The 24407-nt window shown below is 46.4% G+C and overlaps 2 protein-coding genes across 4 annotated transcripts in view; one reads left to right on the top strand and one right to left on the bottom strand.

The window, feature by feature from the left end:
• LOC135401324 (uncharacterized) overlaps positions 1–13152 on the bottom strand; it is a 51445-nt gene extending 38293 nt beyond the window's left edge. Inside the window, exon 1 of the mRNA XM_064633663.1 lies at positions 12307–13152. Within this exon, the coding sequence (XP_064489733.1) occupies positions 12307–12490 (184 nt within the window). The 5' untranslated portion in view covers positions 12491–13152. The remainder of the gene's footprint in view (positions 1–12306) is intronic.
• Positions 13153–13371: 219 nt separating this feature from the next.
• On the top strand, positions 13372–19353 carry LOC135401325 (uncharacterized). Of its 3 annotated transcripts, XM_064633665.1 has the most exons (7): positions 13372–13599; positions 16343–16542; positions 16612–17609; positions 17705–17829; positions 18156–18264; positions 18330–18484; positions 18622–19353. In XM_064633665.1, the coding sequence occupies exons 1-7, from the start codon at positions 13430–13432 to the stop codon at positions 18743–18745; spliced, it is 1881 nt and encodes a 626-aa protein (XP_064489735.1). In that variant the 5' UTR covers positions 13372–13429; the 3' UTR covers positions 18746–19353. The 3 variants fall into 3 exon arrangements, with proteins under 3 accessions (XP_064489735.1, XP_064489734.1, XP_064489736.1); XM_064633664.1 differs by having other exon boundaries at positions 16343–17609; XM_064633666.1 differs by lacking the exon at positions 13372–13599 and adding an exon at positions 15761–15897 and having other exon boundaries at positions 16343–17609.
• The last annotated feature ends 5054 nt before the right edge of the window (positions 19354–24407 follow it).

The raw sequence follows: 24407 nt of genomic DNA, 5'->3' as shown, positions 1-24407 counted from the left end.
CGTAGCCGGCCAGAAATCTGGTAGCTTCTTTGCTAAAAACCAGAATGACATCCTGCTGGTTCCCCACTGGCCCCAACGTATGAGAGACCTTTGCTTTTCTGCAGGCGCCTTACATCAACCACGGTAGGGGGTAGGGGAGGGGGGGGATAATAATTATGGGTGACGCCACCGTGGGGCCAGAGAACCGGACGTCCTATCAGCAGCAGCAGCACACCAGACATGCATGTCAGTGGGAGATTTGCGGGTAAATATAAATGGAAGATAAGACACTCGGCAGTCAAGCCCCGGAGCTTTAAAAAGGCGATATCAGGAGCTGATCTTTATTCTATGACTGCACAAAAAAATGGTGTCGTAGAATGTGTCACGGGGTGGGGGACCAGATACAGGGAAGATGTCTTTTGTGGCGTGAAGGGAACTAGTATAGCTGCGTCGCCTGTACGCACGGACATTTTTCTTTCTTTCCCTTCTGTCCGAAGTGCGTGGAAATAACGGCATTACGCATAAGACGTAAACAACGAGATTTGGCCGAGGCAGACCAACAATTAGGGACGACACAGACAAGTAAGCCTCAAACGCCCAGAACACCGCCACGCGGACCAGCCGCGACAAAAATACGTAAACCGAAACCAATTAATTACTGCAACAAATGACCCGCTTCGGTGGCAGATTTTTCTCTAAAAGGTGTCCACTGAAGGTCCCAAAAGGGGTAGTACCCATTTTAATGCCGACGGCGCCCTGCTTTAGAAGTTAGCTTTTTTCACGAAACTCATTTGAATTTTTATTTAAATAATGAGCGCCTCCCGCTCATTCACGCGGTGCGCATCTTATAGGCGGTATTGGACAGATACTTGTAAAAAAGAAAGTTATTCGATTGGTGCACCGGTTCGCGAATTATTTAGCCCGGGGATTTAACTGAAACACCCGGTATATAATATAATAAATAAATAAAATATATGTTTCATCGTCTAAGTTCCTTATCACTTCTCCGGCAGGCATCCCCAACGGTCAATTAAATTACTCTGTACCACTTATTTATCCAGGCCACACAGAATGAATACACCATTCGGTACCACACTATAGGAGGAAGGTACCGTGAATGTATAGCCAGAGTGCACAGAGTTCCCATCAAACCTGGAAGAAGCAGCTCATGTGTATAGGGCCTATTAAGGCGATAACAAGATCCGATTGCAACGGAATTTTTGTTTTCTTATAGCACTATAGAGTGACTGAACGAGCTTATTCGGTGCCTCTAAATGGCACCGGTCGGATATCCAGCATCGTAAATATTTATATCGCTATAGTCGTCCGTGTGCGCGTAGAAGCCGGCTTGCCACTAATGAGGGCTTAATGAGTATTCCTCGCGTGACCCCGAAGGCGCAGCCTCATTTGTGGTGTCAGGGAGAATTTAACCGCATAGGTATGTGAACAGAATATTCAAATAGAGCTTTCGGCAAAAGACGAAGAAATGAGAGAGAGAGAAGGTTTACCGCTCAGGGTGTTTTTGTTCTCATGGAGTCCAGTATGCGTGAACGTTATTATTTTTGTCCCCCTTGGAGCGCTGCAAACGAAGGACCCGCTGAAGGACTGTAGTCTCTGTTGACCTCGGGCTACAAAAGCGCACGTCTGTCGATTGAAGGAGCTGGATGCAGACATGCTGTAGTCTGGCAAAAACGCATGCTTTATTCAACAAGCTACAAGCTTCTCCTTCTCCACTCATCCAACGATGCGGCGGGCAGGCATACAGTAGGGTCGATCACCGCTCCTCACCATAAGCAACTTTTCATAAAGTCGATCGTTATATATTTGTCATGCACCAAGGATACACTAGGGATCTTTCCAGCGTGTCCCCACACACCCCTAACATCACCACCCCAAATACTACATGGGTGTGTAACATCACCACTACGGAACTTCCATACCTCCATCCTCCACCCCCGAGATGAAAGCACTGCGCAGATCACACCCTTTCTTTTTTTCTCTCTCTCTCTCTTTTGCTTTCCAGGCTTAGAAGACTATAGAATCAGATACAACTTTTTATAAAATTGCGAATTAAGCCAAAACCAAAATAAACAAATACCACTCTTGTGACTGTATATAGGTAATTTCTAAGAATCGACTGCTTTCACTCTCTACTCATAATCCCCCTGTCCCCCACTCCGTCCTGTTATCCTCTCTCCATCTGTCCACGTCTGCACGCCGCTCATAGCCACAGTTGCTTCGCGGCGTTAACACGCAATCAAAAAAAAAAACTCTCTACACATATACAATATGGACGGTTGGACAATATGGTTTCGTAAGAAACTAAGCTTGTATGAAGACGGAGAACAATGTCGATAGTTGTACAGTGACCACTCGTTAATATGACCCCCGATAATCTGACATACGCGCTTTACGACAATACTCCGGGGGAACAATGCAGTGAAACCTCCGTAAAATCCCCCCGTTAATATGACAATTCCACATTATGACCAAAATTTTCGGGAACGACCATGGTCATAATAACGAGGGCTCACTGTATACGCTTTGGAGCAGAATCAAAGCAGGATGTGAGCATCGTCCACCAAAAGGCTGGAGGCGAGCGAACCAACGCAAGAGCCCAACGGGACTTTGACAGCCCAGCTGAGCTAACTCGGCTTTTGTCCTGAAACACACAGCGCAAACGCATCGTTCCGTGGGAATGCATCGTTGTGCGAAGGACAGCACACGTGTTTCCTCCCGTGAATGTCTTCTCAACGGAAACGCACTGTTGTTGGGGGCCCTTGGACCTACGGCTCCTCGGAAAGCAGAGCCCACACATCAGCGTGAAAACCATGTCCGTTTCCGGAAATAAGACGCGCATTCGGGGATATGGCTGGGAATTTCTGCATTTCCTGCGATTGCTGTTCCATAACTAAAGGCTGCATGGCTTCAAAGGCGGAGCATACTCAGACAGTATTGCTATCAGTTAACACGTCGAAATTATCAGCTGCGGGATGCATGCGAAGGCTTGTATAGGATTGTTATCTAAGCGCAGTGTATACCTTTACGAAACACAGCACGAGGTGTCTCGGAAAGCTCCATTCCTTGTCTTTCATCCAGCCATCCTTGTAAACGTCCTAGATGCTACACAGAATCATTGTTCGAACTGAACGCCATGTCGAAGGGAGACAGTGGAAAGCGAGAGCTTCACCTTGACATAGGATGACGACTTGTACAGTTGTACTGTATAAGCACAGAAGAAGAAAAAGAAATCGCGTACAAATGACACGATTGAATGCATAGCTACTTAGATATGCAGGATAAGACCAGAAGCACTTGGGAATGTGGCGTCATCGACATTTCTCTTACGCCACGCAGGTCTACAAGAACACAGCGTCCTTCAAAGCCACAGGCATATATCCTCACAGAGCGCATGCCATGCGAACATGGATACGTTCCAAAGTCAACCAAACGAGCACTTAACGCCTCTTTCAAGGCATCCTTCAAGGGCAATCAAATTCTTCACCCTTCTTTCAGGAAGCCTACAAGTGTCAACGGTTATTACGTACGAGATACTCAGTCAGGAACCGACAGGAGCGTGATATAGGAGTGCGCAACCATCGGAACACGTTGAACGGTATTCCTATGGTAAAGAGCACCCAGTGCATCATCAGCAATGCGGCGAGCATGCATGCACGAGCACGGGTCACAAGGGTGCCCCGAAAATAGAACAGTGCCCTGTTGAGCGGAAAGAATGTAATCTCATTTCGCGTGGAGCCAGCGCGCGAAAATGTTATTCTATACCGCTTCCGGTTGTCTGCCATTGCGCGCCGTGGGCGTGGTCGTCCCAGTGACGTTGGCATTTTTTGAAGAAGCAGGAAGAGAAACAAAAAAAAAAAGTTGTCTGCTATATGAAGAGACAGGTGAGCAAAATTATAAAAAGGTAGTCGCAGAACTGATCATATATGCGACATCACGAAGTTGGGGCAGGTATATACGTCGGCTGTTCGTCTACGGTGACGGCAAGAACGAAGTCGCAGGGAACCTCACTTGCGGAATTATTTCAAAAACGTGGATTGCACAGAATTAAAGTTGGTATAGCATCTGTTTTTGTGCGGGGTAGATGGATGACGGAAAGAATAAAGGTTTAAGCGTTCATATGACAAAACTGAGGAATTTTGAAAGGTTTCTTTCATTTTATGATGTTCTGGATTAATTCGGGAAATTCTTCAATTTCTTGCAATGATAGTATTCGGCTCAATGACGGAAATCGCATCTCTGACGATCACCTATACAAGACGTGTTGTTAGGTAACTGGGCGTTCTGAAGACCTTAAAGAAAAGACGGGCAACATTCTGCAGAACCGATTCACGTCATTCACAAATCCATTGCCTGTTATGAAAAATGTCTCTACACAGTAATGTTTTACACATTTCAGCGAGTAAAAGGGGTGTGTCGGTGAATAAATATCCCTTTTTATTGCGCAGGCTAAACGGAAAAGTGTAACAACATTGATGAAAATCGTGCTTGCAAGATACACACCAGAAACTGCTTTTAAATGGAATACAAGCCCCGGGATATGGTGTTTTGTCAGTATAAAATACATCCTTTGAAGTGGTGCTTTTTGTAGAGTACACCATTTAGAAGGGTGTCCTACAAAACACTCTCCTGTATGACTTACACCAGAAAGGTGTGTGCCATACACTCTTAAAAATGAACTTCACGCTCTTAGCCAACCATCATCTCGAATGCTATCGTTATCAGCCCGAGAGGCGTACGCCTTTTTTTGTGACACTTATGCTGTTCATAATTGTCACAGAAAGGCGTACGCCTCCCGTTTTCAACAAATCAGAGCAGATAACGATATCATTTGAGATGATGGTTGGCTAAGAGCGTGCTATGCGGTGAAGTTCATTTTTAAGAGTGTAGGGCAAGGCGTTTACACCCGAAAAGTGTAATAAGATGCTGCCTACACATTTGCTGCACCGCGTTCTCACACTCTAAAAACAGTACTTTACCGCATAGCACGCTCTTAGCCAACCATCATCTCAAATGATATCGTTATCTGCTCTGATTTGTTGAAAACGGGAGGCGTACGCCTTTTCCTTCGAATCAGAAGCGATAACCCTATCATTCGTGACAAAGGTTGGCGCACAGCGTGCTATGCGGTAAAGCTGTGTTTTTAGAGTGCAAATAACACATCAAAAAGAACAGGTGGCCTCCTTACGAAAACATGGAACTGATTGATTTATTGATTGAAAAAAAAAAAGAGAGAAAAATAACGGTTTGTGAGACCCGACAAAGTCGAAACACGGAACTATTGAAACTATTGTGGGAAGGAAACCTCTGACGGCAACACATTTATGTGCATGCTGTTTCGCGGTAGACTACAAGAAGCACACTCTTAAAAATGAACTTCACCGCATAGCACGCTCCTAGCCAACCATCATCTCGAATGATATCGTTATTTGCCCTGATTTGTCGAAAACGGGAGGCGTACGCCTTTTCTGTGACGCTTATGCTGTTCATAATTGTCACAGAAAAGGCGTACGCCTTCCGTTTTCAACAAATCAGGGCAGATAACGATATCATTCGAGATTATGGTTGGCTAGGAGCGTGCTATGCGGTGAAGTTCATTTTTAAGAGTGCACTGCTTGGACTTCCCCTTGTTTCTCAATACGCTACCTTCTAAAGGTCCCATTCACGAGTTCCATCCACAACGAAAAAGCACAAGAAAGAGAGCTACTCTGCCTGTAATCCGTGTGGTAAACCGCCATGCGCGCGCCAACGTAGCGCGCGTGACACTAAGCATTTTAAACTGCCGCTGCAGTTCACAATCGGCTTCGTGTTCTCTCCGTGCCTCATCGCATTCGACCCTACATACAATCCCGCTATGCTAAGCGCGCCTGTGTTGAGCCTGAATGCGCCCCTTTTATGCAATAATAAGAGGCCTCGGAAAATTTCGCTGTTGATGGCCTCCGGAATAGGGGTGAAGGCCGCGTTATATGGGGAACGATTCCCGTTCAATCTACGACGTTTGCTCCGTTTGATAGGTTGTTTTTCATTCCGTGAGCGTGTTACGTATTGATGGTAGCGTATAGGGTTTTTTTCTTTTTATCTACGAGTATTTTTTGCCTTCGTTATACTCATTGTGCGTTCAGAAGGTGTATGTGAGTTGCAGATGCTATCGCAACATATGCTTTTGTTCCGCAGGAAGCCGCACGCATTCGTGCGTGGCGCTAGCGGTTGCGGGCTAAATTTTCAATCGCGTACCGAATATGCTGTATCATCCTGGCTCGTTAGCTAAGGGGGCTAGGATGTTAAGATAGCATGACCAACATATACCCTCGATAATATGTCGTCACTGACAAACTGGGAAGGGCGGGTGTTGTATGGCAGGTTGGAATGGACTATGATTGGAATTTCATTGGGCAGCTTTGAGTACATGTACTATATTTACACATATACTATATGGACAATTATTGTTCATGTACACAAAAAAATAATATCTCAAATGTACGTATGTATAACTTGCTAAAAATTCATATCTCGAATACATTAGGTATAACTTGCTTGTTTGTTGCCAGCTGCTGTGCAGTATTTGTATATGCATATAAGTAATAGTGAATTCGTGCAATTTGCAAAGTATGTAATCTGTATGTAGCAATAACATTGACTCGGAAGTGTATTTTAAGAGGTGAAAGGGGTTGGCCCTGGGTTTTCTGAAGACCTTCCAGACGAATGTCGGCACGGTTCCCCCTGAAGTCGGCCCAGGACGCATACTAACCCCCCTGTCACCCACTCCTTCCTGCTGTCCTCTCTCCATCTGTCCACGTCTGTACGCCGCTCATAGCCACAGTTGCTTCGCGGCGCTAACAATGAAATGAAAAAAAAAACGGGCTGGCCAATAGGGATGAGATAAAAAGTAACTGGACGCCATTTTTTATAGCTTTTTATCGTGGGCATCGACGCACTCTGCGAGCAGGAACATTTGACAAAAATAATTTTAGAAAATAACCGGGACGTTACCTATACAGAGCAGACTACGGTCCGACCGAAGCATGAGGAAATTAGAAGGAACGAAGGTGTCACAAGATCGGAAATTGCACGGTGGAGACATTGCACAACTGTCATTCGGTGATCCGTCCTGAAAACACCAATGGACTAAACGCATTCCATGAATTCAGAGTGTTCTCCGTGCCCCATTCCGTGCTCGCGGAGCGACCTCGATAGGGGGCGCCTTGGGCAAAACGGCAACCGGCCATGCTTGTATCTCGTGAAATCACACGGAGGACCCAGTTTCAGCCACGATAATTTAGACTCCTTTCTTAACTGCTGTCATAACCACAGTGTTCAGTTAATTACAAGTCTGCGACATTACCGTCTATAATGGCATTCGGGTCTCGAATGACATTATTTATGAAGCGGCGATATTTTATCGTCGAGTGATACTTGCGTAAAGTCAAATTTATGAAACCACCTTGCTTTGTACAGTTGAAAGTCGTTTTATGCGAACGAAAATAGTTACTCTGCGCAGACAATGGGAGCGAGAGTACCGCACTGTATGTCATTTTTCCTGCCCATGTGGCCAGGGTATAATGCTTATACACTCTAAGAAGAAAAAAAAAAAGGAGTAGTTTTAGTCATTTTTGCAGACCTATAGTATAGATGCATTGCAACAACCACTACTCCCTTTCAGGACTAAGTGCACGGAAGTTTATGCGAAGTTTAGGGACTTTTTGCACTGCTGGGGAGTAAGTTTCGGGAAGCAACTACAATCTAGGGGACCTAGAAGCAGCAATTGCTCAAGAATTTACTCTTTTGTTGTTCAGAGTATACACGACTTTTGATTTGGTTTGCTGTTACACTCTAAAAACAGAACTTCACCTCATAGCACGCTGTGCGCCAACCATTGCTACGAATGACAGGGTTATCGATCGCTCCTGATTCGAGGAGAGAGGAGGGCGTACGCCTTTTTGTGGCAATTTGGATATATGATAATTGACACAAAAAGGCGTACGGCTCCCTCTCTCCTCGAATCAGAAACGATAACCCTATATCATTCGTGGCAATGGTTGGCGCAGAGCGTGCTACGAGGTGAAGTTCTGTTTTTAGAGTGTAGGACCAAGAACGGCCATCACATCAGCCTATCACTCTAAAAATCATAATCATAAAATAAAGCTGATGTTGTTTCACACTAAGAACAGAACTTCACCGCATGCGACGCTCCTAGCCAACGATCATCACGAATGAGATCGTTCGATCGTTCTCCCGATTTGTTGAAAACGGGAGGCATACGTCTTTTTGTGACACCTATGCAGTTATGTTAATTGTCACACAAAAAAAAGGCGTACGCCCAGCGCTTTCCACAAATAAAGAGTGATAGAGGTATCACTATGTGCAATTGATTGGCCTTCAGCGTGCTATGTGGTGAAGTTCTCTTTTAAGACATATGTCGGCACAGTTCCCTTAGAAGTCGGCCCAGGACGCACATTCCCTCAGGGCGTGAGTCGTGACGTTGCCCACATACGTGAGGCCGACAACGGCAAGCCCTATCACCACCACCATCTCTTTTAAGAACGGCGAGCCTATCCTGACATTACCCCCCCCCCCCCCCCCCCACACACACACTCTTTTTTAAGAGTGTATATACAGAACGAAAATATCATACCGCGCTGTGCTAATGCAGACCTGGTCAAAAACTTCTGTGCGTCTGCAGAGACCTGCATGTCTTGAGGCTCCACATACACCTATCTATGTTTCGAACTGTATAATAGGGACAAACGATAAAAGTGCTGACCTCCCCCTGCATGGGAATACTACAGTTTTTATGGCACCTCACTGCGAGAATGGTGCCATTCTTCGTGGTTCGACCGACCCAATTATATTTTTCCTCCTCACAATAACACGTCGATTCAGGAAACATATAGTAAGCGGATATGTATCTATATCAGATTGAACGCAGATCAGAGCGCCGCAAGATTTTTGTTACCTTTAGCTCCTGCCCTCCAGTTATAAATGAGTGCAGAAAGAGACAGAAAGATTCCTGCATTCTGGCGTAGTGAGCGCTTCGGGCGACGAGGAAGGTCGCAGGCGGCTATTCGCTCACGGAAAATTGCACATTCGGAAGCGGGAAAAATACGCGTGATAATAGTATGCGATAATAATAGTCATATAACCGACTAGAAAAGGTGACCAACAAAGGGGTATCGTTAACAGACGTTTACGTAAGCCCTGGGAAAGTTTCGCGATGCAGAAACGCCTACTTTTTACCTGCACGTTACAGAGCAGCCATTAAAAAATCAGGTGTGAAAAATAGATGTAAGAGCTCAGAAGAAGAAACTGGGCTGGTTGGTACGAATCCGTTACATATAAAGCGACGTATAGAAACACAGGACGAAGACGATTCGCGCTCGTCTCCTACGACTCGTCTTTTATCTTCGTCCTGTGTTTCTACTCGTCACTTTATGTCACAGATGTAAGATGTCCTCTCTCCACCTGTACACGTCTGTACGCCAGCCACAGTTGCTTCGTGGCGCTAACGCAAAATCAATAAAAAAAGATGTAAGAGATTCTTATGAACAACAGTACAAAATAAAGTAATTCGATAATTTTATTTTTAAAAAACATACACGCTACGTAGACAGCGTTCCAAACGCTGTACATCCCTGGAGCTATATAATTCAATTATACAGGAACTAAGACTTCATTTCAGCTTTATTTTCTTAAATTTTTTAACCGAATTGTTGAATGAATTATAGGCCATTCTACAAAACGTATGCAATAAGAAATTTCCCGGCTATATCAATCCCTCTAAAATTCCTTTCTTGCAGATGACGATAAGATAATGATGATAATGAAAAAGGAGGGGGAAAATGGGCACGTAAGACCATCTGTCTCGAAGAAGAAAGGACCGCACACTTCGTAAGCGGTTGGTTGACAAGTGAAGAGAGTATTGCCAGCAAAGCGCGGTGGACACCCAAAAATATTTCGGATACTGCGCAATGCAATAGTGCATCCATAGACGCGCTTACACTGAAGCCTAACCCAACCCAACCTAACCTAACGCAACGCACGTCCGCCCGGGAACCGTGAGAATATAGTACGAAGAGTAACCTCACGTTTAACAGTGCTTTCCAGCAACACTTTTTTACAAAACCAAGTCATGTACACAATGAACAATGCTTCGACGAAACGAATGTCAACACGCAAAGTGTACGTGATCGCAAAAGACGATTCCGATTAACCTCCTTCAAGGCGAACCTGTCATACGCCGCCTTATCTTCGCAATTCTCACTGCGCTACTGCATAGGGTGAGAAACTGCATGCTAGGAATGCGTATTGGACGGACATTGAAAAAGTGAGCCGCTGAGAAAAACATGAACTGCCCTACTTGAGAGCAATGGTGTAAAGAAGCACGTTGTAATCACGATGGCCATAAATAACGCTATACAGTGCCCGCGTGCGTGGTATAGCTTGCAGAGAATCCGCCGTCTCTATGGTCTCTATACGAGCACGCCTCCATTAGCCTACTCCTGATGTAGGATGGGATGATTGGTATGCGAGCACATGTAATGGCGTCCCACGCAGACTATTCCGGACATAAATATATAGCGATTCGGCGCTTGTTGAAACAGATTTGTGGGTCTCAGTGTAACCTGGCTGTAATGAAGACGTTATATAAGCAAAGACGGACCCGGGATTTATATGAAGTGGGGGGGGGGGGGAGCCCGGTATAGGGACAGCATGCTATATGCACTGCCTACACTCTTAGAAATGAACTTCACCGCATAGCACGTTCCTGGTCAACCATGATCTCGAATGATATCGTTATATGCCATGATTTGTTGAAGACGGGAGGCGTACGCCTTTTCTGTGACAATTATGAACAGCATAAGTGTCACAAAAAAGGCGTACGCCTCCTGTTCTCAACAAATCAAGGCAGATAACGATATCATTCGAGATGATGGTTGGCTAGGAGGGTGCTATGCGGTGAAGTTCATTTTTAGGAGTGTAAGCTCAATTGGAGCACATGTTGACGACAGAAATTAAGGAGGGGGCGAGGGAGGCAGGACGTCCGAAATCACGGCACAGATAACCAGAGCACGAGAAGCACGATTGAACATTGAATTGTCTTGACTTTTTTGTTAGGTAAATGTGTTTCCAAAGTACACTCTTAAAAATGAACTTCACCTCATAGCACGCCCCTAGCCAACCGTTATCTCGAATGATATCGTTCTCCCTCCTGATTTGTTGAAAACGGGAGGCATACGCTTTTTTTTGTGACGCTTATGCTGTTCATAATTGTCAGAAAAAAGGCTTACGCCTCCTTTTTTCAGCAAATCAGGGCAGCTAGTGTAGTGTAGTATAGTGTAGTACATTTATTTATTTATTTATTTTTTAGTCAGCACCGTTACGTGTAGGGATTCAACGCGAGCCAATAAAGCGTCTAAACAGCACAACCGGGCGGTAGTCAACGTAACGTCAACAATAAAAAGAATGATTGCTGACATATTACGTAAATCGGCGAAACATTTGTGTTCTTCTACTTCGCGTGGCATGAAACGCGAGGGCGGTGTGGGGGGATGGAAAAGGTTTAAGATTTCTTCCTCTTTGACGCTCTGGGTGGTAACTGGGTGGGAAACATTAGCGCACCTTGTGGAAGGTGGCCCCGTGGCTCGCGATTAATTTTCTTGCAATTTTTTTATCATCGCTTTTAGTGCATGCGACGGGAAACGAATCTGTCTGTCAAAGTAAATGCCTGTTGCACAACGGCAGAGGTTGTCCCATCCCAGTACATCCACCGTCCGTTATTTTGCACCGGCGTCTTTTGCAGCGGAGTGCCTACAAATTATTACGCGACCCACAGATTTTGTGGGTTATGTTAAAAACGCAAATATGGTCTATTCCGTTTCCCCCCTATCTTGTTCTTTTGTACCCGCTGTCTTGCCTGCCTTATAGACGTCCACATTTAAAACCCTGAGAAATGAGACGAACACGACGAGGCTTGAGGTTCTTGTCGTGTTCTTGTCTTTTGTCTGCAGGGTTTTAAGTATTTTCCGTACTAGCTCGCCTGTTTTCTCGTTCTATGCTTCGTCCTAATACTATTCGCAAACCAGATTCGAACGAACGATATTCTGTTAATATATAAAATGTCTTGTTTTCAACAATGCACTTGGAGCAATTCCCACAACCAGCATATAACTTTCGAATAGTGACTCTTGGACATAGGAGAAGTCACGAGTACTCCTCAAGCAAACAGTTGCATTTCGAATAAAAACACAATATAGTTTCAGCTTATGCCAAAGGCGAAACTATTCCGCAACAACGTTTGCCGCAAGTGTTTACCTTTTCGCCTACGCCGCAGGTACCACAGAGCGCCGAGGACGAGCGCGATCAACACCGCAGTCACCACAGCGGTGGCCACCACAATCCCGGCAACGCCACCGCTCGTGTAGCAATTAGAGGCATCCTCCGCTGCACATCCTTCCACCAGGAGCACAAGAAGGAGCACTAATCCCGCTGGGCCCATAGCACCATCAAATTGTTGCACCTTCTTCTCACACAAGCATACCTTTCAACATTCAATAGCCAATGTTGTCAACACTCAGCAACTACAGTCAGCACGAGCAGTGGAGCAACGTATACGTATTCCGATGCTGAAAGCGGTTGCAGCAACGCGATCCAGTAAACAGGTGCTGTGTATCTCTTCGGATCCACTTGGCTGACAACTGCCGGTTTGAATTCTGCACCCGGAGAAGACACAGCCGACGGAACAGAAGAAACTCGATAGTTGTATCCAAGCTTTCGTTTGCGGCCGATATTTACACTGGTCACAAAAGAACGCTTCGTAAACGCAAAACGAAACACACAAAGCTGCAGGAGTTACACTTTTTTGCAGAGAGCCGCCTTCAGGTACGCGTGCCGTGCGCAGCCACTTCGCGTCGTCTGTTTTGGTTACGGGAGCCAGCCGGCTTGGAAACGGCCGAATGGCAATGTTTTCTCTCCACTCGAATACGCGGAGAGGCGCTGGCGTCGCTTCTTCCCGTAGGCTGGGCGGGAATTCGATACAAAAAAAAAGTAGAAAAGGGGGTGAAAATAGCAAAAGGAGAGATGCATGCAAGGTGTTTTCTCGTTGCGGGTCCTCCTCTCCCTTAGAATTGCTCTACGGCATTCCTGCTGTCGTCTGCCCAACCTGGGCTTTTGTTGGCTTGTTACTGGCCTTGAAGACTCGGCAGGGGAACTTCACTAGTGAGCCAGAGGGTGTTATGAAATTGACCAACAGTGTATAAGGAAAACATACTGTTTCTAGTGGCAATGCGGTTGCGAAAACATTGGCGAATGGGTCTCCGGGTCCTTGTGTTCCCTTGTGTTCGTTTGTCGTCATTCGAAGGAGCTAGGATAACATTTTTTTTTTGTCGGTAGGGAGAAAGATAACGGTGAAAGTAGCCCTGAGTGACACGCTGGTGCTATGACAGATGTGACGGATGGCGTTGTTGCTATAAGGACGGGGAGTGATTGTGTTCGGCTGATGAAGAGGGAAGTTATGACTCGATTGTTGTCGAAGATGGAAATCAAGTGGCGTGCATATGAGGAAAGGTCTGCGAGGTCAGCCCTCTTGGAAATACATTTCCCAGAACGGTGACTCCGAAACTGTGGGAAAAGAACGTGCAAAATGATCGTTGGGCAACTTATGGCAACTCCTGCACAGAAGCCGCAAGAAATATGAAGTTTCAGTTAGAGCACTGCAAAGGGCCGGGTTGGCCCCCAAACCCGGTCTCCGGCCCTGCGCGCATGCTGAAATCGAGTCTCAAACTCGTTTTGACTGCGGGCTCGGGTTCAGTCCGAGAGTTCTCGGGCCTCAGTCGGGCCAAGCTTTTGTGAGCCATTCTTTCGCAGTATTTAATCCTCAACATACGTTTCGAAAACAAAGCAACCATGTACCTGGGTGCTCCCTCTGTATTTCTGCTAAAACGCTACAACATAGGCGTCATGTTACTCACGGCTTCGCACCGCTGTAGACCTCGCCCCCGCTGCGGCGTGCACCGTGGACGAGGCGCGCTGGACTCGTCGTCCACATGTTGCTAGAAGCTACAAGGACAAACCGCACCAAAAGCTGCGCTTGCGCGTTCCAAGCATGGGCGCCGTCACGGAGGGGCAAGGGGGGGGGGGGGGTGCCCCCCACCCCTCCTGGCTTCCAGAAACGAAGGGTGTCTGAGCCAAGACAATGTAGTTGCGGGCGCAAAAATTCTGCCAGAATGCCACACATTTTGTCCTGCCCCCCCCCCCCCCCCCGGAAAAAATCCTGGCGGCGCCCATGGTTCCAAGTATGTGTGGTTTATACGCTGTTTGCTGTGTACAGTGTCCGTCACATTGCAACAGAGAGGCTTGCCTCAGTCGGGGCCGGGTCGGGCCGAGTTCTCGGCAGCTGGGTCGGGCTCGGGTCGGGTAAGCCTCCGTGGCTTCGGGTACGGGTCGGGTCGGACCGGTAGATTCAAGCCCGTGCAGTGCTCTAGTTTCAGTTGCTAATAGGAAAAGAAGAGACTTCGTGTTTGTGTCTGTCCCTTCGTGTTCCCTAGTCTCGGGGTTTTACACCATGCATGAAATTATCGTTTTATGTTTAGACCTGTGGCTATGACCTTCAGGAGGCCCGTAATTACGCAGGGTTACACAAACCGACGTGATGCTCACAATAACCGAATAATATCAATGCAGGTCAAATATGCGGTAGGCGGGGTCATATCCATTCAACGCGCACAGCGTTTCATGGAGTTACGAGACGCAGCAGACCAGAAATGGCAGCTTTTTCTTTTCTTTCTTTCTTTTTTTTGATGGTGGGAGAGGGGAGGAGGGTACTTCGCCGTGACGCTTTTCACGAGAACGGTCTTCTAACATCATATTCTAAGTAATGAACGTCCATGAATGAATGACTGACTCTATATATCCAGGGCCTAACTAGTGTTGCGCCATGAGGATCTACTCAAATAGCACACCTGTCAAGCAGGTGTCATTCAAGGAGAATACATCCCGTTGCCAGCGGTTCAAGTTATCTTTTGTGAGGGGCGTTTGAGGTTAGCTGAGAGTATATATACCCGTCTCTCCGCGGATGATAGGATTATTTCGTCCTCTCATCAAGCCGCCACCTAAATATATACCGCAGTCTGTGTCAAGGAAGAGTCTTCCCGGTTGATGCTTAAATAATCGATCTTCATAGAAAGTTGCTTTTCATAGATGACTGACTTTGACTGATGTACCAGTCTTGATTATTGTACAGTTATTGCAAATTGGTCGTGGTTATTATTGATTTTGCACCGTGGGTATCTTACGAGGCGCATTCCGAAGGCAAGCCCCACTTGCAGATATTTGCCGTTGTCGGACTGCAGTCACAGTGTCTGGATAGAGTTGTCACTCAACAGCAACAAACACACACACACACGACTCACACGCACTCCCATTTTTTTTAATTTACCTCATCACCATCACCATCAGCAGCAAACATAGTCTTGCGTGCCGAATACCAGACTCCCCCGAAACTTGACTGTATGTTAAATTTTACAACTACAGGTGTCTGTATAAACGTGTCTCCAGACGAGTTCGCGAATTATTAAGACCGCGAGATTAACCACTTAAATAGAGTATTTACCAGGCGGACGGCGCGGGCCCGCAAACAGCGGGCAAAGCCGAGACAGAGGAGGAACGAGGAAGAGTGGAAAAGGAGAGTGCGCGGCGCACGCGCACTCTTTCGGCAGGCCAGCGCGTGACTTTTGGCGCGGGAAGAAATGCTCTCCATTCGCTGCTAGTAGTCACATGGCACACGTTGAACTCGTGAACGAACGGTCGTATATCTTGGAGCGTCTTTCTTGAATTGTGTTGAATGAGTCGTAAAACTGAGTTGTCCAGGCCCTTACATGGTGATACCAGTGGTGCGTCTGAAAACCCGTGAGTACTTTGTCTAACATTTGCGTAACATCAACGTTGAGCCGCAGAACACACGTTTGCATTTAACGGCCCATTTTGTCGCGTTCGAACGCTGCAATCTCTTCGTGGCTTACTTTTCCAGTAATTGGTCCGTTCAGGCAGGCGAGCGATTCTGTTGCTTTGTGCCTGCAAGCGTGCGTATGGCGTTATCGTGCACCGCGTACGTATCGTCAGTGAAAGTTAAATACCCGCATTCGTTATTTTGGAACCTGCATTTCGCACCTTTGCAATTATTCGCATATTATTGCACTAACTCCATTCTCCATCAGTCCACGTCTGTACACAGCACATAGCCACAGTTGCTTCGCGGCGCTGTCACGGAAAAAAAAATTATTATACGTTATTGCACTATGACGGCGTACAATCATTATGCAACGCGTAACATTATTTTGCGCTTCCTTTACAGAGACATAATGCGCCAAGAAACACAGGATGACTGCTGCTCCGTCGCGCCTGGAAGTTTTTGTGCCGCAAACGAGCATAAGAATCAGCCAAAAAAACAAAAGCGGCTTCGCGCTTTACGTGCAGAACCTCCAAGCGATGGAGTGCCAAACGTAGATGGAAAGGAAATGACCTCTACAAAAAGGTATCTGACGAGGTTCCGAGGTATTAAAGCAACCATAAACGTTTCAAAGAGCATTACTAACAGGAAGGGGATACCCCATATGAAAACAGGTGTGAAACTGGGAAGGGAAGTTGCACAGAAGAACATTAAGAAGACACTGACGTCCTCCACTCAGGATGATGAAGGCAGCAATGAGCAAAATGACGTACCACCTGAGAAGAAACGAAAGTTCTTTTCGGCACCGCTTCAAGTTGTATGGAAGGCCACAAAATGTCGTTTCAGCTCCATAGCTAAGATCAAGAAGAGCTGGAATTCGGGTTTTGTGGTGAGACGAGCTTCAACACAGTCGATCGCTTCAAATCCAACACTAATCCGTCCTGCACTACGTGGCGGTAAGGACCATAACGAGATTGTTATGATAGTTCCGACCCCAAAACTAGAGAAGCAGACGTTACAGTGTGAACCTGGTGCTACACACAGTGGCAGTGGAGTACAGCCACAAATATCCAAACAGATTTTGAACCACAAAGCTCAAGAGGAGAAAGAAAACGAAGCTGCAACACATGGCTTCACATGGAAAGGGCAGGGACCTCTTGCACACTCTACGCCGTACTCTGCCCGACATCCCGATGAAGATCTAGTGGAATCCCGCACATGTCCCGGCAAAGTGAACTGCACCTCCCAGAGAAGATTTTCCAGTGAAACAGAAGAGCAAATTGAGGCTCAAGCATTGGACATGTACTCCACAAAATCCAGCTCATGCTTCAGCAAAGCAGACGACGGTTTGGGCGGGAATGTGGTTTCTCTTTCACACGAGGAAGCACGTGACATGGGAGCAGCAATAGGAGCTCTGTTTCCAGTCTTCCACAAAAATGCATGGGAACCTTCTCCAGTCAACAGGGATGTGGCAACTGCTCTACCCAGGTTCCAAAAGAAACTCCTCCGAGCAGCACAGGACCCGCTGCAGCTGATAATCGATGCTGGACAGAAGAAGTTTGGAATAGTTACATGTCAGGAATGTAGCATGACCTACAGTGCAGGAGAGGCGGATGATGAAGTTGCTCATCAACGACACCACGAGCAACAGTTGGGCCCACTAAAGTTTTTGGTGAGGACTTCAATTTAACTGCGACGATGTATACAGTGCTTAGTCTTCATTATTATTTATTCTGACACCTTATCTTGTGCTCACTTTTTCTGTAGGGTTGGAAGAAGGAGCGCATAGTTGGCGTTGGTCTTACTCCCGACAGCCGAATTGTGATGGTTCTACCAAGTGACGAAAAGTACATCCTCAGCAAAGTTACGGAGATCCAGGAACGTGTCGAGAGGTTAGAATCCATTTTGTGAGATCGATTCTACAACACAGAGTGGCTCATGAAGGTAGAGAGGTGACAGTTCGATCTATAATAGTACAACAAAGTCCTATCGTGAGTACTCATTACAGACTACACTGAAACTGGTAACACAATTGACTCTAAGTAATGTTTGAGATACATACATAAGTAAACTTTTTTTTCCACATGCATATGGTCACAAAAATGCAGCAGTAAACAGTGGAATGAACTACAATGCTCACATTTTATGATCTCAACTGCACATGCAGTATTAAGAATTATACTTTGTTCAGTTCATCGGCACTGTAATCACATTCCAGAGAACTCGGACACGAGGATGAACAAGAACCAAAAGCAGAATGTTCGCACTTCATCTACGTCGCGCAAAAGCAAGTTGTGGGATACCTATCCGCAGTGCCATTGAAAGAGGTGCCTTTAAAAAGCGTGATAATGTATCGAGAGCATGCGTGTTAACATCTTGTTAAACATGCCAGGCATACAGAGTGGTCCGGCCAAAAGGGGACACAAATTCCGAAAGCATCACCTACAACCCAGAGCCTGTCCAGGCCCGGTGTGGGGTGTCGCGAGTATGGGTTGCAGATTCTCACAGGAGGAAGAAGATTGCCACCAGACTGCTAGGCTGTCTCAGGTAACTGAAGTTGGTACTCGATGTGTGGAACTCAGGAGCTCCAGTTGACTTGACAAAAAAAAAATATAGTGGAAATTTTTGTAATATGAAGAATGTGAGCTTTGTAGGGTGAGAAAAAGGAATTTTAACAATTTCAGGAAGAACTTCACTTCTGGAGATCCTCTCGAAGTCACTGAGCTGGCATTTTCTGTGCCAACTGTTACGGGACAGCAGTTGGCTGCGGCGTACAGTAGAACGGAAGAATTTCTCATTTACTGGTGATGAATTATTTATTTTCATGTGCACGGGGCCCACACTTTTATCACAATGTATAGTGCTGAGTGGGACTGTTCAACAGAGACACATCTTGATGGATGGCTGTATCAACTTTTTTTTTATGCAAATAGCAAAGTTTGCCAGAGAAACGATGCTTAGTTTACGAAATGGATTATATGTACTTGCTTCTAGTCCACACATATTTTTTATAAAGTCCAGTTTAGATGCATAGAATTCGTACGTATCATAATATGCGTTGTGTGTATATGACAAAACAGAGCTTTTAGCTGTGTGTTTATATTGTCTTTGCCAATAATTGTTTTCACTCCTTGTTCATTGGTTACGAGCTTAGAAAATAAACTTCACAAAAACTGGTTTGGCCAAAATAATGTGCCAACCACTGCACGGTGCATATATGCGGTCACGTGTCATAGGCAAACATGTTAGCTTCGGGTTTTATCTTGGTTGTTTCAAGAAGTCACCTGTTCGTACATCGTTTCTACCTTGTAGCAGGAGGGTAATGCGTGAAAATAAGTTATCTAGTTTACTTTGTGGCCATGTTCACTGCCACCTGAGACATCTCCTTTGTGCCTCTCAGATGCCTCTGTAGCCTGTGCTCTCAGTCTAAAAAAAGCTGAAGCAGCAGTTCCTCATAAGCATGTTGGTTTTATTTCACCTTCAGCATGGAAGACTTTAAAAGGCGCTTGAGGCGACGGTGTATAACCTTGCAGAGCTATTGCGCTTCGGCGTCTAAAAACCTGTGACAACAATGAAACACACCATAATTACCTCGAATAAATTAAGATATACCCTAACAAACAGACATAAAAAAAATTATTGTCGCAGCCTCTTACTGACAACGATCGCGTAGTCTTGGTGGTGATGATGATGATTGAAAGGAAAAAATGGGGATTATAGCCCTCATCACGAGGGCCGGCTACCCCAGATCACCTAAGGAAAGGAATGCCATACACATCCACCCACACCCACTGGAGATGTCGCGAAGCGGCGACGAACGCCACAGACAGGGTCATAGCCCGTCTAACAGCTTGGTCTCCCTTAAAAACTGTGTAACTGCTCGCAAAGCTGGCAGTTGAGTGCTCGTTGGCCATGGCAATCGCGTATATATATATATATATATATATATATATATATATACACAAAGGGTAAATAGCCGAAGCTCTGTAGCTGCACTTTGAGCATATGTTTACAATTTGATCGTGCACTCCCAGCCAAGTACAGCTGTTTCGTCCTACTTGGGACTCGTCAGCCTGGCGTAGGGAAGTGACACGATCTTGGGTCGGCACTAACAGTGCGTCTCGGCGAAACGTCAATGTTCCACGGTGACGGCGCCACCTGTGGAGGCCGCAGTGCAAGCTAGCAAGTACATATACAAAGGGTAAATAGCCGAAGCTCTGTAGCTGCACTTTGAGCATATGTTTACAATTTGATCGTGCACTCCCAGCCAAGTACAGCTGTTTCGTCCTAGTAAGAATAAGTAATAGACAGGTTGTTAACATGCAAGCAGTGGTCATCCGACCTTTGCCTCAAATAAGCTACGGATGTGCTGAACTATACAACTTCGTCATTTTCTGAACATGTTGCCATCCTGAATATAGCCCTGCCTTAGCTGAAGACATCCGTTACAGCCAGCTGCGCTCGACTTTTAACTGGACCTGCAAAATGGATAGGGTATTGTATGCCGAGGTTGTGTTGGCCTCATCCAGCACGTAGGGGACAGCGCCGATGCACCCGGCACGTCTTGCTGCCGCTGACGACTTCCTCCATGTCGCCATCAGTTCCGCAAGGACGCCACGTTGAACTGTGCGCACAAACATTCATCGTCATTATTCATCTGTGGCCAACAACAACGATGATCATATTAATAATGATGTAATAGGGTGCTTTCTCGCTGCGGGACCCTACCTCGGTGCATGTGCTGTAATGATTCGATGAGTTAACCAGACAAGCCTGCGAAGGTATCAGGGCAACCTCTTTTCGAGTTTGTCCGCTAAAGCCTGTAACTGTTAGAAAAGCCATAAACGATCGAAGAGTCCAGCGCTGGTAGTGCGAGGTTTGCGTCAGTGTCCAGGAATCTTTTATATACTTAATGGTCTCATGACGATGGTTTCTAGTTGACGTATAGGTGTGTGTCGTTTCCTCATGTACCGTTGGCAGGTCACGCGGTTGTGCACAGCATTGTGTTGCAGAAGCCCAACTTTTCGCGAAGCAACGGAGTAATGGCAACGTTTAGCCGCAGTCGAGGCACGCGGATGGACCAAAATGAACTAATGCTTGTGCTTATTTGCGTGGTGCGTAAAATCTCTAGTCTCGAATTACCACCCTTGAAATCCCTGGCTTTCGTTCTGAGTTTTTGAGCACACAGCCCTTCGGTTCATGAAGCTTCGGACGCTCACCTTTCGAACTGGATTTGTACAGTCGACAGTATAGATCTCTACCCGAGAAACGTCATCATTACGTTGGTAGACAGACTGAAACCGAAACATATCGGAAGGGGAGGGTTGTTCGCTACTTCCTATTGAAAGAAAAGTAGGACCGAAGGTAGCGTCCCTTTCAGGGACCATCGTAATTCCCTCAAGATCGTGGCTTTCGGGCGCGTCCTTGTTCGCCTCTAGCTTCCAGCGTAGTTCAACTCTACCAAATTGGTGGCGCTGTCGAACACTATGACGTCATATGTTTACTATCAGGGAGAGGTCTACAGAAGGCCTTTTTGCGTTCCATTGAAAAAAGAAGAAATCAAAGAAGAGACAAAAACTCGCTAGTCCTTCGTCGCTCATTCAGACTAATTCGTGAACCATGTGATCCGCTTATTAATTCGTAAGTTCTCTGTCTATCGGGAAATGGAGCACCGCTTTTGCCACACACTATCGAGTACGTAGTGTCGCCAAAGAAAGGGCTGTACATCCCAGATCAGCCTGGCGCCGTCCGAGTGTGTTCTAATCTCGACGACAACGTCACATCATCATCATTCATAGTTTAATTGTTGTCACGGGGAGCGCTGTATCACCAAAGGCGCAGTGCTGGGTAAAATCACAGCAGATAATCATTTGCCAAGTATAATTAGCTGATAGGTTGCAGTAGATACTCTACAGGTTGCAGTATGGTTTCTCTCCAGTTGAACCGGTGACCCCGTCTCAAAGAGGGACTAGAGATGAGTAACGCTCCAATGCCCGCTCTGACAATCCTTGTTCGCTGTCTTTCTTTTCTTTTTTTGCTGAAGAGGTTCATTTAACAAGAACACAACAGGAGAAAATGTATACAACAAAGGATACTGTACTTTCACTCTTATCCTCCCTCGTATGCCAGGAAGAAGTTCGGCAAAGCAACAGATTAACAAGGGGCAACAAACAAACAAACAAAGAAAACGCGAAAAGGGCGTGGAAACGTAGAAGCTGCTATCTGCAAAAGGTGAAAGCTAGTAACCTTCACAAAGAAGATAGCGAGAAAACTGGTCCACGTGAGACTAGCTTGTTTGATGACGTCAACTGATATGGAACGGCCAATCACATAGCCCCGCGGGTTTCGAAGACGGGTTTAAAATGCGGGCCACCACACCGAAGCTACAAATCCTCCGCAATCGCGTCGTTGTAACGAAGGGTCTAACAGCTGAAGTAGAGTACGGATTCGAAGCGCTTAACGGGTAATTATGAAGGCGATTGCTGCAGCTCTCTTCGTGACACTCGTCACAGCCCTATCGGCTACAAAACGAGGGCGCCGTGCTGGTATCCTCAACCCCAGCGTTCCCCAGGTGTCATTTCAACCCGTGCCAGTCTTGCCGCAAGTGCCTGTTCAGACTGTGCCAGTTTTCGTCGGGGAAGTCTTCAACTTTAATGGACAGCTCCCAAATCAAGCCACGAAGTCTAAACCGAATTTGCTGACTCTGATTTCAACGCCGAAGCAAGTCGTCAACAATATTTCGGACAACTTCAGCAATGTAGTGGGCCTAGTCGTCGATCCCGTTGTCAGTTTCCTGGTCAACGCATCTGACGTCCTTCAGCGCGGTGTATCCGACGTGAAGTCCACGGTACGTCAGTCCGTTGCTGCTTCTATTCAGGACGCGTCCAGCGTGGTGAAGGCCCTTCACGACAAGAAGCTGGCCCTGATCAAGAAACCCCTGCTTCCTTCTGCATCGTTTCCTGGTTCCATCCCATTGGTAATCGTGAGTCCGTGGCAGAACAGTCTTCCCGTAGTACCCCTGAGCGCTCAGTCAGGCGGTGGTATAGCCAGCGGTGCTAACGTCTTGGTCAACCCTTTCGGGGGCACAGTCTCCAACTCTCAAGGCAACCTCATAATCGGAACCTTAGTTTCTGGACCTGCGCCGGAACAAGGACCCGTAAATCCCGCTCCATCGCCGCGTCCCGTGACTGCACGCCCTCCACCCAGTGTGACCCTGCCAGCTGCGGCTCCTGCTACTACACTTGGAGCTGTCCTCCGTGGAGACACGTCCATACCTCAAGCAAACGATCGAGCTGAAGAGGGTGCGACACAGGGAGTTTCTCAACAAACTCAAGGTTCTGCTGAACGCGCTATCGAAGACCAAAGTGCGGAAGCGGCTTCCACGGCAAGTGCTCGCCCTACTCCTGAACAGGTCGCAGCGGAGCGCGCCGCTTCATCAACTCTTCAGGGTACTGCTGTTCCTGCGAGCTCCACTACTTCTGGCACATCCTCTACGGCATAAGACGAGAGGGCTTTATAATAATGTATATAAGTGCAACTGACGTGACCACTTTTATGGTCTATGGCATTAAAGCTTTTTTACGCAAGAGTTTTTTGTTCACTCTCGTAATTTATGTCCGACACAGTTGGTGTACCTATGCCACTACAAGCGGCAGCGAACTGGAACCATCATAACGAACTGCAAAATTGTTCGCAGTTTTCAGAACTAAATATGAAGGTCAGGCGAGGAAATTACGCAATCTGCAACACGATCATGTTGTGTACCTGCACACGTGGTGAGACGCAGCACGTGTGCGATGGCGGGCAGGCAGCCGCCTTAGTACAGGGAGACCGAACGGCATTGACGGAATTCTCGTTGTGAGTCCGTAAAAAATTGACAACATTCGGAGCGACACAAAACGAACATATTCCAGCACACTCGTCTGACCGAGTTATCACGTTACAAGTGTTTCCTCAACCAGATATCACATCAACGGACGGAAGATTGGCAAGTCTGAATACTATACCAGATTATTTGAAAATGCGAGACAAAGCGACCACAGGATATATGGAGATCAGTCACGATTTATTTATGCTTTCTTACGCGCAACTATCTGTCGAGAAAAATCTTTGCGTCAACCTGTTTCCATCTTGGAGTCTTAGGCTAAACACCAACATGGAAAATGTTTAAGAAAACTAATTTCATATTCCAACCCGTGAAACTGTGATAGTTCGGAAAATGGTAAACAGAAGCCTTTGAAATAAGAGTAGGGATATAAATGAGATGAACCTAAGGCCCCATGCTTGCCTACGTATGCTATATATGTGTCTTTGACAAGGACAGTTTCCGGACCCGTGGAACATTCAAAGCTATCGGTTATTTTCAAAGGAGGAGATACGAGTCACCTGTTGAACGAGTGTTGTCAAAGGGCCTTGAAAATATCATGGAGACACGTTTGAACGATTTTTTTATCCGAAGTGGAAATCAACT

This window comes from Ornithodoros turicata, chromosome 7, assembly GCF_037126465.1.
Source record: "Ornithodoros turicata isolate Travis chromosome 7, ASM3712646v1, whole genome shotgun sequence".
Taxonomy (NCBI): domain Eukaryota; kingdom Metazoa; phylum Arthropoda; class Arachnida; order Ixodida; family Argasidae; genus Ornithodoros; species Ornithodoros turicata.
The sequence above is the reverse complement of the archived record's forward strand: the minus strand, read 5'-3'. Positions and strand labels throughout refer to the sequence as shown.

What these genes read in the sequence shown, in the direction of transcription:
- LOC135401325 (XM_064633664.1), top strand. Translation starts at nt 13,430, where the DNA reads ATGACAGATGTGACGGATGGCGTTGTTGCTATAAGGACGGGGAGTGAT. An exon ending in GAAATACATTTCCCAGAACG is followed by an intron (nt 13,600 to 16,342) that starts GTGACTCCGAAA and finishes CTTCCTTTACAG; the next exon opens with AGACATAATGCGCCAAGAAA. An exon ending in CCGCAGTGCCATTGAAAGAG is followed by an intron (nt 18,265 to 18,329) that starts GTGCCTTTAAAA and finishes TAAACATGCCAG; the next exon opens with GCATACAGAGTGGTCCGGCC.